This window comes from Ambystoma mexicanum, chromosome 1p (genome assembly GCF_040938575.1).
Source record: "Ambystoma mexicanum isolate Mex_15411 chromosome 1p, UKY_AmexF1_1, whole genome shotgun sequence".
Lineage (NCBI taxonomy): Eukaryota > Metazoa > Chordata > Amphibia > Caudata > Ambystomatidae > Ambystoma > Ambystoma mexicanum.
This window is the reverse complement of record NC_090921.1, coordinates 1,115,945,305-1,115,960,645: the sequence shown is the minus strand read 5'-3', so window position 1 is coordinate 1,115,960,645 and position 15,341 is coordinate 1,115,945,305. Positions and strand designations below refer to the sequence as shown.

Here is a 15,341-nt window from a genome sequence, read left to right as displayed (position 1 = left end):
GACTCCCTTGGAAGCAGACCCATAACCCCGGTTCCGAGTGCCAGCCAGTCCCAATTGGGACCTTTTGGACCCTGTCCTGGCGCCAGTGGCACCAGGCTCATAAAGATGCCCAGTCCCAGTGCTGGAAGCGCCGGGCTCATAATGCTTGGGTGGACTTACCTGCAGCAGACCATGCTGCTTACTTACCTGCTAGTTGAACCCCGGATCCTCTTCTGTTTGGGACTACTTTTCCTGTTGGGTGGGGCAGGAGCCACTCCCTTGGTTCAGAACACTGGAACTCTTCTGGAAAGCAGGAACTCTTTTCTTACCTAGGCGTGGCTGTGGAAGGAGACACCTAAGCACTACAGGAGGCTATTTAAACCACACCCGATGGATGAATCTTGCTTTGTGTTATTCTGCATTCTCTGCAGCAGAACGCTCATCGTGTCTTCTGCTTCTGATCCTGGGCCTAAGGAAACAAAGGCTTACCATCCTGGAATCCAGTCTTCGCAGCACCTGTAAAGACAAAGAAAGAACAGGTTAGCACTACGGTCTTCAGTGGCAGCGCATCTCTTACCTGGTCCATCGGCTGTCACCAACGCCTCGCGCTGCATTCCGGCATCTGAAAGACAAAGGCTTACCTACTCTTCGCATGTTCCGGAGGTCTTCGCACTGCATTCCGGCATCTGAAAGACAAAAGCTTACCAGCTCTTCGCACGCTCCGGAGGCCTTCGGCGCTGCATCCCGCATCTGAAAGACAAAAGAAGGTGCGTTTAAAGACATTGGGCAACTTTATTACTCACGTGCCATTACTCCTTCCCACGCCGAATCCAGTGGGTATTCCAGCACCCTTCAGCTTCTCTAAAGCTCCAAACTTGTACCTGCAAGATAAAAGGGACAGTTAGTGCGCATCGTGAAGCAGGCTACAAGCGCTTACCTACGTGCTTCCAGGCGCTTCTATTCCTCACGCGGGTTCGATCCTCAACTCTCATCAGCCCGCCATCCGCCATCGCCGGAACTCTGCAAAACAGGAGATAGCATTACAAAAGACTTTTAAGACATTTGAAGCGCCCAGAACTTACCGTTCGTGCAGTTAACGACGGACAGCAGTCCTCTGAGGTCAAGAGCCCTGCACCCTTATCCAGTGAAGGAACTGGTTACGGCACCCTGCCCCAAAGCAGATGGAGAGCTCGGCGTTCACTTACCTAAGACATCTTACTCTTCGAGTCAGACATACAGTGCATAGAGGTCCAGCCCAAAGAGCCAACCGTGTGTTACACATCACCTTTGAAGATACGGCATTCACCCAGTCAAGACCGGCGCCTCTGCGGGAATCAGGTGAGCGTTACAGTTCACTAGAAACCCCAGGGAAGATAGTAAGGTGCAAACCCAACGAATATCGGTGATCAGGGCGTCCTTGCTCTGGTTCAGGATCAGGATATCGTCTAGATAAATTATGATCCGAATACCTCTTTCTCTTATGGCCGCTGCCACCGGCTTCATCAGTTTGGTGAAGGCTCATGGGGCTGAAGCGAGGCCGAAGGGAAGGCATTTGAAACGCCACACCTCTCCGTTCCAGCGGAAACAAAGGTATCGGCAGTGGTCTTCTGCAATGGGCACTGTGAGGTATGCGTCTTTCAGATCCAGACGTGCTAGCCAATCTCTCCCGCGCAGAAGGTCTCTGAGAAGATGGATTCCCTCCATTTTGAAGTGATTGTATTTTAACCACTCGTTTAGGCTCTTTAGATTGATAACTGGGCGCACTTTTTCTTTTCTGTGCACGAGGAACATGTTGCTTATAAACCCCGGGGAGGACTGCGACTCGCGCTCTATCACATTTTTCTGGCGAAGCTTTACTAGCTCGTTCTGAAGAAGCGCTGCTTCCTGCGCTGCTAGGTGAATAGCTTGCAGCTCTTGGGCTTGAAAGGGGTCGCCTAGAAACTCTATGCGCAAACCTGCTACCTGTAAAACCTGCTACCTGTAAAACCCAAGCATCGCTGGACAATGCGCGCCAAGCGTTCAGAAATATTAGGGTCCTGCACCCAACTTGCACATTTGGTGTACTCACCGCCAGTGGCGCCTGCCTGCCTGAAGGCTCCTCTTTGTCTGCAACCTCTTGGGAACCTCGGCCGGGAGGGGAAGAAGGAATCTTGCTGTCTTCCCTCCCAATATTGTGCTCTGTTTCCTTGGGGTCTGCGATGATAGGAATATCGACCGGACGCCCGACCCCTCTGGCGTCCGGTCCCAGCAAAAACTTGCCCGGGAAAGATTCTTTTGATGGAGTTCTGGGCCTTTTCGAGGGCTGAATATGTTCCCACAAATTGGGACATTTCTTTCGCGAATGCCTCGCCAAAAAGGAGGCCTTTCGCTCCTTGGCCCGCTTCATAAGACGATAAGTCGCTTAGCTTTGAGTCGATTTTCAGGAGCACCCCTCTTCTCCTCTCTGACGAGAGGGCGCAGTTGGCATTCCCCAGGAAACACATTGCTCTCTGTGCCCAATTCACTAGGACAAGAGGATCAATGGGGGATCCTGTGTCTTTGGCTTGCTCTGCCAGGTCCATAATTTTTGCCAATGGGCCTGCCAAATCAAGGAATTTATCCTGGCACCCCCGCCAGGCTCTGTCTACGCCTTTCCTGATATCTTTGGCAGACTTTGTCACAAAAGTAACCATCTTTGGGTCTAAATCTGGGGTTTCCGATAACTTGTCTGGGAGATCTGGGCGGGGACATTCTGATCTCATGCGAGACCTTACTTCTCTGTCGAGTGGTTTGCGTATATGCTGCGCCATGTAAAGCGCTACCTTTGGGGAAGGAACCCACTCCTTAGATTTCGGATGCCTAATAGTATCCGGGTCGAACATATCGTTTGTGTCTTCCTCTTGATAAAGGATCACTTCCTCTGCTGCTGTGTGCCCCGAGGGTTCATCATCCTCTTCTGCTTCTTCATCGGGCGAGTAGCCCTGGTCTCTGTCCCAGAGAATATTTACCCGTGGGGTAGGGGGTCTGGGTTGGCAATCTGTTGATTTTGCCAGGAAAGCCTTCTTCAATCTTGCGACGGGATCGTCTGCCTTGTGGGGGTCTTGGTCTACCCTCCTTTCCTTGCTCGGGGGGGGTCAAAGAGTCAGAGCTCTTCCGAGCCTTATACCCCTGTTCAACCCCTCTATGGGGGTTTCCAGTCGACGTGCCTTCTCCAGGGCTAAGCGCCCTCTTTTTATTAGGAGATTTCTGGCCTTTTTGTAAAATCCATGCCTCCAGCATGTCTAATCTCTGGGCAATCGGTTGTACCCCCTCCGAAACTGCCATAGATAGGGATTCCCCTAGTACTTTTTTAAAACTGAGTGACAGTTCTGTATCCTGATGAGAGGGTTCTTCCTCCCACTCTTCCTCAGAATAATCAGGAGATGTGGAGCGCTCTCCTTCTTCATAATGGGCCATAACTTCTTTGAGTTAGCAAAGCTAACGTGCCTTATAGTCGACTGAATGAGGCCCACTAAATGAGGCAATTTAATGTGAAGGCCTTCTGGAGACATGTGTGCTGCTGTAAAGAACGAATAATGTTTTTTATTTTCTTTTTATTTTTTTTTGCCTCTCAATGCAGACGCACTCTGTATCAGGAATCCAGCCTAATTCCCCCCTTTTTTCTATTTTTTTTTATAGTAGAAAAGCAGATAGGGCACCGATAACACGCAGCACTCCCTTTGCGTACGCGATGAAAGGAGAATGCCGGAAGGGCTTGGGGAGCGACGGGAAGGCTCACAACTTCTCGCTCCTTCAGGGTCCCAACGCACGCCTACCGTGCGATAACTAGAGGAGCGGGCCGGATGCCTAACGCGGGCGAGAGCGCCTGCGGCTCCGGCTCCGCCTCCTCAGCTCTCGAACTAGCGGGAAAGCGGATGACAAACGCGGGTCAGCTGAACCGCTTAAGAATGAATTGAAGCGGTGCGCCGCCTGACGAGAACGCTTACGAAGCGATAATGCTGAAGTTTACTTAAGTATAAATATCTACATTTTTTTTTTTTAAATAAATATGCGCTGCGCTCATGCTATGTATAGATAACCTTCTTATTCATGAAAGGAAATTACACTAAGAATATGTTCATACTGAGAGAAAATAAATCACTTATCTCCGAATGCTGGCAGCAAAAAGAAAGAGGAAAGGACCTAGTGTGGGGAGTCCTTATAGGGGTGGCAGACTCTGGATTGGTGGAGGAAGGACTACTGAGCACCAGGAGGCTCATGGGACTTGTAGGAGACCAGGGAAGAGCCTCTACAAAGACTCTAAACTTTAATACTAAAGATTTCTTTTTTTCATGGAAGCAAAGAAACATTTATTTTGTAAAAGTTTATTAAAAGTTGAATTGCTATGTTGGTGGCAAATTAAAGAGATAAGCATAATGCATAATGCTTGCCTCCGTCTTGTCATAGAATGACCTCTATTGTAGTTCGATGATCGTCGGATGGCTCCAGGATGATCCCCAACATCATCATTTTAGGGGTGACCCCGCACAAGTCCTAACAAAGTACTACAAGGCCCTAACAATTTCAGGGACCAGATTACAGAAATGTTGCACTGGTGCAAGTGCAAAGTTTGCCCGGTATTAGCACTAGGGCAAAGTTTGCCCTATTTTTAAAAAGACTGGAGCATATTAAAAAACCATTGCACCTTGACAAGTGCAGTTTGACATATTAAAAGCATCAGGGCAAAAATTGCCCTGGTGCAAAAAAGATGCATTTTCACTAGATTTGTGCACCAGGACAAAGTTTGCCCCAGTTCTAATACGGAATGGTATTAGCACTAGGGCAAACTTTGCCCTGATGCAAAAATGCATGAACAATGTATCTTTTTAGCAGTAGACAATTTTTAGCCCTGGTGCTTTTAATATGCCAAACTGCACTTGTCGAGGTGCAAGGGTATTTTAATATGTCCCAGTGTTTTTAAAAATAGGGCCCTAGTGCTAATACCGTGCAAACTTTGCACTTGCAGCGGTGCAAAGTTTCTGAAATCTGGCCCCAGATGCGTACCACACAAGCACCTGTAACAACAATTCAGGAGCCCTGATCTTAAGTACTATTTTTGTTCATTAAAATTACAGTGTTCATTCGGAGGTATCCAATAAAAATGAAAGCAGAGCTTCTGCGAAATGACCATGTATATATATCCCTTTCTGAAGTATAAAATCTCTGCTGACAAGTTCCAGTACTTCTGACGAAGTGCTGACACGAGGATTCCTGAAGTGCATATTCCGAAAGCAACCTACCAGCGTCACCCGACATCCCATTATTATGCTGCGTTGCCAGACTTATTTCTTTCCATTTAACTGCTGGTCACACATGTAACTAATTAAATGGCCTGTTAAAGTTTTGGGCACTGGAAATCGCAATCTACAGGGTAATTGAACAACACATCTTAATGATCGTAAAATGTTCTCGGCCGTTTGTGGATTAGAGGAATGTGTTTTTGCATGATTGTTTGGGATTTCCTATCTGAATAGCAGCTGTTCTGAGCCTGCAAGGCCATAACTAAAAGTTTATCAGAATATTGCTTAAGATCTCGCTCACATTATTATTATTATTATCCGGGGATCTGTTCAAGTCACCATTCGCCTAAACTGGACCGTGATCTCAACACCTACCTTATCTGAACTCTGCTGAGACATTTCTCTCCGGGTATGACGGTACTTTCCAGGTGAAGGTGGGCTGCCGCAGAGCACTGGGTCTCTATTATGCATGAACGCAGACACCCAGCTGATCTCCCGGAAGCACAAAACAATAGGTATTTCACCAGTGTGCTATATTATAGGTTACCGCACATGCTCGGAATATTGAACACTAATCAAAAATACATGCGCACAAGTAGTCAGCTGCCAAGACATGCGTAGTGGACCGGAAGAAATAAAAAGCTTAGAACTGCGAAGGAAAAGTCTCCTTTCATTCAACCGAGCTCGTACGGTTCAGTGCAGGCGATCTTCTTCTTCTTCTTCTTCTTCTTCTTCTTCTTCTTAATTATCGAATGCGTGGGCGGACCCACGCAGGCGCTTCCCCATCCTAAAGGATGATGTGCACCAACCCCACCAATCAACACACAGGCCACACTTCCACACAAACCACCAGTTACCCAACCACAAACAACCACCGCCCAATCCAACACCACCAGCCAACCCACCGCAAACACACACCCCCCACCACTCAAAACACCACCCAGCGAGCCCCGGAGACCGGCGCGCAGACACGCGAGACCCCGGCCCGTACGCCTACACATGCGCTTCAGACGAGGCACCGCGCACCACCGACCACCCACCGCGACCAACCCAAGCGACACTCACACTTCCACACAAACCACCAGCCACCAAACCACAAACAACCACTAACCCCAATTCAACACCACCAGCCACCCTACCGCAAACAACCACACCCCACCAATCCACACCAACAGTCACAACACCCCAAACTCACACAACCCAGCGAGCCCAGAGACCGGCGCGCAGACCCGCGAGACCCCAGCCCGTATGCCTACACATGCGCTTCAGGCGAGGCACCGCGCGCTGCCGCCCACCCACCAAGACCAACCCAAGCGACACCCACACTTCCGCACAAACCACCAGCCACCAAACCACAAACAACCACTACCCCCAACTCAACACCTCCAGCCACCTAACCACAAACAACCACCACCCCCAATTCCACACCACCAGCCACCCAACCGCAAACAACCACACCCCACCAATCCACACCAACAGCTACCTTACCACAAACAAACGCCCCCCACCAACTCACACCCCGTCCCCAGCTCCGCCAACTACCCGCCACTTCCAAACGCAACCGCCATCCGCGCCATGCCGCCAACTTCCACCCACCCCTTCTCCCGCGCACGTTCGACTCTTCTCTGCGACCAAGAGGACTGAGCCAGGTGTCCAAACGCCTGCAGGCGATGTTGTCTTGAATCTCAGCTGCATTCAGATTGCTCTCTCTGTTAGGGACGCCTGATAGGCAGTGCTTTAAATGGGCGGGTACTTGCTGATCCCATTCTCATCAGAAGACAATACTTTTATCGGAGAGCACCAGTGGTTGAAATAGAAAAAATGTGGTGGGTGATCCCTCAAGGTCCGGGTGCGGGCGGAGTTTAGGGGACGGGGGGTCGGTGCCTGAGGAGGCGGGGTTGGGGGCGGAGCTGGCAGTTGACCTCCGATCAAAGGAAATTTCCAAAATAATAGTTTAAAACAGCGCAATTTCTTTATATATATATATATATATATATATCAATTCCACTTTAAAGCACTCCCATGGTACTGGTGATGAGTTACTTCACTGTGCGGGTAATAGTTTTGACCAGTGTTGCTCAGTAAATATGATTTAAAATGCACAATTTGCATCCCATTTTGTAATTAAAAAAAACTCCCATTTGGGTACTATTCAAACAGGGTGATCTGTTCGCCAGAAGCAACGTTTTATTTGACTAGAACTGCATCCACAGCTCCTGCAGCTCCCCTCTGAAAGCAGTTGGGTGGCTTCATGGTGTGTAATTGTTTCAATGTTAATAGGGCTATTTATTTATTCATGCAATGTTTGTGGATACCTGTATATTTATTTATTTCTGCAAGGTTTGTCGGATACAAGTATCTGAAAAACCTTGCAGAAATAAATATTCTGGGTCCATGGATCCGGCAAACATTACATATATAAATAAATCGGGTGGTTGCCGAGGACTATAACTTCCACTGGTAACCCCTTGCACAGGGTCATCAGAGGAAGTTATAGTTTGCTTGTCCACTCCTGTAGCTGTGACCTCAATCAAAGTCCTGGTGGGGGGGCGGAGCAGCTCAGCAGCTCATTGCCCGTGAACGCTCTGCCGTCGCGGGCGTTTTCTTTTTCTTTTTTTTCTTTCTCTTTTTTTCAAATTTGTTTTTCCTTCTAATCCAGCGCAGAGCATGAGTTGGGGTTTCTGGTGGCTGACTCTGGCCGGATCCCGAGATCCGGCTAAACATTTGGTGCCGGATCTCGGGATCTCGGATCTGCCCAATGACCAGCACTGGAGAGCACTAGCATTTCTCAACAGTAAGGAAGTGCTCTGTGATAGTGAGTGCCTGCACTTTTGCACTTCTGTATTTCCATTTAAAGCACTGATTATAGGCTGGGCAGTTTCTAGGAAATATTGTGCCACAGAGAAACATCACAATACGTCCCCCTCAAGTTGCTCCTCCTCTGCTACACCCACTGAACTACCTCACCAACGTTATTAAATCATTGGGCCTCACTACGAGGTCGGCAGTGTGGTATGTAGAGAAAAGGTCCCTAGGCTCTCAATGAGCTCTCAACCTTTTGTGTCACAAAGGCGGGTGAAAACATCTGATTTTGTTTTTGGCGGGTGAGAGCTCATTGAAGTGAAAGGGCGTGCAAGAGGCTTGGCGGGTGAGTCAACTGTTTACAAGGCGGAAGAAGGTGCCCACTCCCCGACACACATCCCAAAATCAGAATAATGTACACACCCCAGTACGGAATGAGACCAGGAGAGAGAATGCAAGTTGAACAAAGTTTATATAAAGAAAATTGTGCACGCAGAGAACTCTGCTGCCCGGAGAGCGCTCTGCCAACAGATACACGAGCAGCACATTAAAAAGGCATTCAGCGTCATAAGTGACATCATATTACAATATACAATCCCACAGCTTGATTGGGTCAGCTCATCGGTGCACTATGGATCCATATGGGTTGACCTCATGGGATTGGTGGGTGCTTAGTCGTCACTCCTGCAGTACGTGGGTCAGCTGGGCTCATCTTTGCGAGGTGACGGTCATATCAGCAAAATGACACTTTCCCTGACTAACTGATCTTGCAAAAACAGCATTTGAGAGCATGAGACAAATGACACTTGTAAAGTCAGGTAGGAATGTGGGTGTCTTTCAGAGTTCATACGCAAGTTATAGGCAGGCCTTGTACCCTCTGCACCTTGGTACCCATAAACCTAGAATCCCTGTCCCAGGTGCCCACCTTGGAGGATTTGATGTACTTACTGCCTCATGGTACGAATAGACAAGGGTTATGGTTAGAAAGAAATATATGTGGGTCTTCGTTGGGTCACTAAAGGGTGCCAGATGTGTATCTTTATCAAAGAACAGAGGGCAAGGGCCTAGTAGTTTACAGCTTAGCAAGGTGGGGGTCAAAGAGGGACACTGGCAGGTTAGTGGAGACGAATGGGCACTCAGGCGGGGGCCGGCTCTCGTCTCACACAGTGCAGTGAGTTCATCTGTTCTGGGACGGTACTGAAGGTTGCAACAATGAATAGCTGTACTTCCGTGAAAACAGGGTTTGTGCAAAGTGGGCAGGAGGCAGGGAGCCTGGGGGTTGGAGCTGGCTGTGTGAGGAGCAGTACAAAGGGAGAGACAGACTTTTAGAGATCATTTTCATGTCTAGAAAAAGATGGCTTCAGGCGAGTTACCTAAAATAGAGTTGGTGCACATTAGTAGGGCCTAGTTATATGCTTTTCTCGTTTGTAATTAATTGATGATTAGCACAGGCTTCAGTTGGGAGGAAGGGGGGGACATCTCCCATCCTCAACACAAATGAGATACATGCATACTGGCGAGGGGTGGGATAGCTCACCTCTCTCCCAACATGGGTGACACCCTCCAAAAGTGTGTGAGTTGAGAGCTATGGCTAGGACGTTCTGACGTTACATCAGAATGCAGGAAAGATCATTTAAAAAAACGACGCCTCACAAAATACAGGACAGTCAGGACCGCACCACCATACGAACTGTCTGTGTGTTATTCCCCGCAGTCCCTAACTTACCTGGCCGGGCCCTCCTTTCCAGAGTAGGAAGGCAAGGCTCCCTGGCAACACCACACTGGCGATGAGGATAGTCTCTGAACCAGTTTGCTGTGCCCCATGATTACTTCCCCTGCCACTGAGAACAAGCTGTTGAACAGTAACTCCCGCAGACACCGCGGTGCAGAGGGCGTGTGCCGGCAGCCACGTGGGCACAGCTGACAGCAGCAGAGAAGGAGGGAGAGAAGGAAAAGGCAGTGCAATGTGGGAACCCTGCTGCACCTCTACACAAGGTGAGAAAAGCCCTCCCTGGTGGGCGACACACAGAAAACAGTTGCGCAAAGCACAAGAACACAACCAAACAAGACGAAGAGCATCACACGCCGCCAAAGCACACCAGCAATTCGCGCTCGGAGAACATAGGCGCCTAACGCCATTGCCCCCTCCCAGCCAGCTGCAATGCACATGCCACAAGAGGCAGAAAGAGTGAGCAGGCCCCAAAAGTGCGCACAACCCTACGAGCAACAGGAGAAACACACAAGTAGAGGTAGACAGCTAACCATGCAAGAAGCAATGGCGGATGACCAACAAACCCCACCTGACAGCTGCAGCAGGTCCCTGGAAGAGCGCCCCAGCACAAAAACAAACAACCAGAAAGGAGTTCCTGGCATGACTCAGCACATGGTGTATTCATGAAACCCTTTGACCCATACGCTGAAAGAGCGGCCATCCGGTGGGAGCTCTGGTTGCAGCAATTTGAGCTCCACCAGTCCAAGAAAGTCTCGGGAGACGAATAAAAGCAAACCCTACTCATGCTGAACCTAGGCACGCTTGCGCTGCAGCTTTTCAACATGCTCCCAAACAGAGGACTATAGAACGATTACCAGGCAGCAAGGACCACACACAATGGGAAGTTCTGCCCCCAGCTTAACCCAGACTACAGTTTCAACTCAGCCTAGGAAGACAGCGGCCGTCAGAATCCATTTCTTTTGAGCATCCGCAAACTGGCCATCGAAAGTGAGTTCCCCAATGAGGAGTTTTCTATGAGACAGCAAGTCATCTGAGAAGCTCGGAAGGGACATTCTATCGGAACGCAATATTCCCCTAGACCATATTCTGGCAATGGGGCGCCAGAGGGAGAAAACAGACTGCCAAGCAGCCGCGATGGAAGCAGCCATCAGTCACCTGCCGATCGGCACAGAAAAGAACACTGCCACCATTGCCGTGGTGGAGACCAAAGGACGAGCATCCAGGCGGAACCCTGTCCTACTGCCCAACTACCACAGCGGTCATGCAAATGGTGTGGAGGCACTTGGCACCGTGATGAACCCTGCCCAGCCATTGGGGCCACGTTTCAAAAATGTGGGAAGCTAAACCATTTTGCATCGGTCTGCCTCAGTTCCAGCCAGCAGCAGCAGACCTCAGAGTACCACTCACGTGAACATCCCAGGCCTCAGGGAGGGCGACAAACGAGCCAAAAAGGCAAAGCTAGGACAGTTCAGTGAGGAGTATGCGCCAGTAGCAGTGACAGCGAAGCAGGTGGAGACTCAGAGGATGAGTCATCCCGAGAAAGACACGCCTCACGCGGCAAAAATCGCAGTAAAAGGATGCATCTCATCTCCATGGTGGAGTCACACAACAAGCCAAGAAAGAAGTCATGCAAATCCCAACCAACCTGCATAGTACTCATGAACAACACCCTAACCAAGGTAGTCATTGACTCTGGAGCAACGGTGAATGTGATGCCGCTCCACAAACTAGAAACAATGTGCACCCAACCAACAATCCAGCGCAAAACTGTTTGCCTGTATGCATACGGGAGTGTAACACCACGTCACGTGAAAGGATCATTTAAGGCCGACATTGTATACAATGGGGAGGCCTGCCGGTCCAAGTTCTACATAGTGGACACCGGCGTAGAGACCCTACTGAGCTGCAGAACGGCAGAAAAGTTGAAAATAATCCACTTCGCCCTCCAACACCAGCAACCCGAAGTCGACAAAATCATTGCCAAACACCTGAATCTATTCAAAGGTATTGGCTGCTTAAAAAAATTGGCAGTGACACTCCATATCACCCCCCCACCTCAAATCCTGGTGCCACCAGGATATCATGACAGGCGGCAGAACGGTAAATCACAATTTCCGTGAAGTCCAATAGGACTCCACAGGAATGGGGTCACTGAAGCACTGGTGCTTCAGTGAAAACAATGCCGGTAGGAGCCTGAACTCCCGGTAGGTCAGGCCTGCTGTGAGTTCTGTGCCCCTACCGGCAAACTAGCAGTTTGGCGGTCCGGAAAGGGTGCCGGTACGTTGCTACCAGAACCCTTATTTCCAGACTGACAAACTTGTAATGATGCCCATTGAAATTTAAAAAACGTGTTATTTTATTTTTTCCGAGCCCTCTGAAATGACTGATACACACACACACATCTGTGTTGGTCTCAGGACTCATGCCCATGCCTGGGTGTGGTCCCCCTTTATTCATCTTGTGATGCGGGCATCACCTGACATGGGTTACGTCCCACGTTATAACATCCCATCCAACCACCATAAACAATCACATCATCGTTTGACCTTGCCAGTCTTCTTCTATTCGAGCACAAAGTCCCGGAACCTCCAAGGGGGCTTCCGTTCCATGTGACATGGGTAGTGGGATGATGGTCCTTTGTGCATGGTCACCTCTTTGTTTTCTTCTTCTCACAGTCTCTGTTGCTCCACTTCCAACGGGTGCTCCTGAGCAAACCTTACACTGTCCGGTCCCTGACTGCCATCCATTTTGGGAGCCACTCTTCTCTGACATTCCCATGGAAGGGTCGAAGCCAGCTACTGTTTCTGTAAGCCACTCCTGACCTCTTACTGTTGTGATCATCAACCCCTGTTTGTTGGCAAACCTCCAGGGGCTGGTGTCATGGGGCAGACACAAATTGTGTCATGGTTTTCACGTACGTGCCAACACTGTGTCCCCCACATCGATCATATTTTCTTCCATCCTGCGTCTGGCACCTTCTTGAGTATTGGATCATCCCTGTGTCATGCATCAATCGACGCACTTACCTGGCCCGACTGCTGCGCCCCCGCTTGGTGGGGGGGTCTGGTCCTGCGGCGGCGTGGGCCGCGGTTGCCCTCCATCTCCACACCCGCCCAGTGGCTTGGGGGCTCCCACGTCCTGTGGCACCCCTGGCGCTGTTGGACCCGTTCGCGCTGGGGGTTGCAGTCACGCAGGAGTTCGGCCCCTCATGGCCACCCATCGGATTTGATTTGTTTGCTATGTTGAACTGCTAAGACCATTGGACTGTGCTCACCTGGATTGCTTCTTCTCTCTCCTTTGGCCCCTAGTATTAATGGATATTTAGAATCAGGAATCAAGTACTTTGTTGAACTTTGCTCATAGCATCACGTTGCTTTTTCTCCAAGACCAAGGTGGACCCCATCATAATAGAGGCACCCTTCCATCTCCTCTATCCCAAGCCACAACACCTTCAGGGGGAACAGTTAGGTACAAAGCTGTCATCGGGCAACCCTATGGGTAGGTGACTTTATACTTCTCTGCTTTAAACACAACTATAGTATCTCAGGATTTTGCATACCTAACGTTGTGTTTTCCTTGCAGCCACCTGGGACCCGGTGTTCTCTGTTCCTGCCACCTGTGGCCCCAATAACCGGTCAGCGAGTTGTTCGCTCTTCTTTGACTGGTACTTGGGGACGGAGATATACTAATCCACGTGGACCTCAGCTCTTGACACCCTGGGCTTCTCTTTTCCCCTCAGGATTTGGCCCTTCGAGACACCTCGATTCATGCTCTGGGATGAGCAATCACACCTTGCAACCTGGGAAGATATCTGCGGGTGCAACACCAGTGTAAGAGTGTGGTATTGTACGCTGCTGTCTCTTTTAACAAGGAGACTCACCACAAATGTTTGGATTAATTCTATCCCTTAGACAGTAAGGGTCAGACAGGGATAGTTTAACTCTCATTAGCTTTCTCTGCATTTTTTGTTTATATTAAATAATTTCATACGTTTGCTATACTTAGTTACACTGTATGAATAACTATCGCTATTTGTCATCATTGATCCCTTTTTCGTTAGTGTCCATATGTTGTCTGCATATGTACAATCCGATGTGGGGTTGTACTCCTATTCCTGTTAATTTTATTCATGTATGACTTTGTTTCCATTAACCTAATCAACCAAATAGTTTTTTTTTTTTTCTGTAAATTGTATTCTTCATGTGTGTTTGTCGCTCTATTTTATACTTATTAAATTGGTCTATTCTTGTTACAAACAATAAAACAACAGAAATTTTATTTTCAAATTAGTGTACCTATTCCCTTCTTATAAGGTCACTTTGATTGGTGAGATACAAGAAAATCAAATACTGACAATTTGACGTATTGTGCTGTTTAGGCTATCAGTTGAATAAATACTGATAGCTAATGTAAATGATACCTTTACTTGAGTTCGTTCAGGAACACCCTTGTGTTTCAAGATAGTTTTTGTGCTCCATTAAGTTCCTGAACCTTTGGGAGTCCCTCTTTTGTATACATTGTATTTGCAGCCAGGGCTGCGTTTAGAGGTCCATAATGTGTTTTTAATTTTCATTGACCCCGAGTACTTAAGGGGTCACCACTAGAATTGGCATCTGAGCATTCTACTCCCCTCTCCAGGCACGCTGTTCCCCCTTCACTATTTTCTATTACCTCACAAAAAATTTCTTTTCACATAGCCCTTCATTTCTTTAAGAGAAGGCCAGCCTAGTATGGCTGAAAATTTTACCCTTAATTATGATGACGGTCAGATCAGAGAAATACTTTGTGGCCCATCACTCTTTGATCCTACGGGCCTAGGCGAGACGGGAACTAATCCTAACACTGCCAACGACTTACTTACGTACTACTCTCCATGGTCATTTTCTCAAGGAGTATCTCAAAAAGAATATTATTCCTGCCGGACTAATTGTCCGGAATGAACCATGTGTATTTTTAGACGATCAAGAGTATAAGACCAACTTCAGCTATATTGCGACAAAGTGTAGTCGCGATTTAATGGTGCTTACCATTTCTACAGCCCAAAGACTAGGTGATACTGTCCAACAGGAATTAGATACAGCGGAACAATTGTTTGTTAACGATACTTCTATTACAAACGCTAAAGATAAACTAGCTGAAATTAACAAAACCTTTCAGGACTTCAAAGATACCACTTTGGCCAAAAAAACAAAGAAATTGGCCAAAGACATTTCAGAATTCAAAACTGAGGTGATATACCCATATCTTGGCCCAAACTTTACGTCTATTACTGCAAGCCAAAGGAACCAAATGGGTGCTGCACAACAAAGATGTCGAGTAACTTTCTCAGGCAGTAGCAGCTCATCAGGGTCAGATAGCGATTTTTACTACCGCCACTTCTATAATCCCTTTCAAGCCCCCCCCCAACCTTTTTTAGGGGTAGGTCCTTCGCGAGGACCCGGTCCAGGCTGGTTCCCTCCCCAATTTCAACCATGGGGACGAACCCAGAGAAGGCCTCGATACCGCAGGAGGAATAACCGACCCACACAGAGTCAGTAACTTTACCTGTATTCAATTTATCTCAAATTCCG

General features: G+C 48.5%; 1 protein-coding gene across 1 annotated transcript in view; it reads right to left on the bottom strand.

Annotated features, from left to right (window-relative positions):
• Positions 1 to 5,763, bottom strand: part of LOC138449245 (zinc finger protein ZFP2-like) — a 381,275-nt gene extending 375,512 nt beyond the window's left edge. Inside the window, exon 1 of the mRNA XM_069604754.1 lies at positions 5,613 to 5,763. Within this exon, the coding sequence (XP_069460855.1) occupies positions 5,613 to 5,708 (96 nt within the window). The 5' untranslated portion in view covers positions 5,709 to 5,763. The remainder of the gene's footprint in view (positions 1 to 5,612) is intronic.
• Positions 5,764 to 15,341: the final 9,578 nt, after the last annotated feature.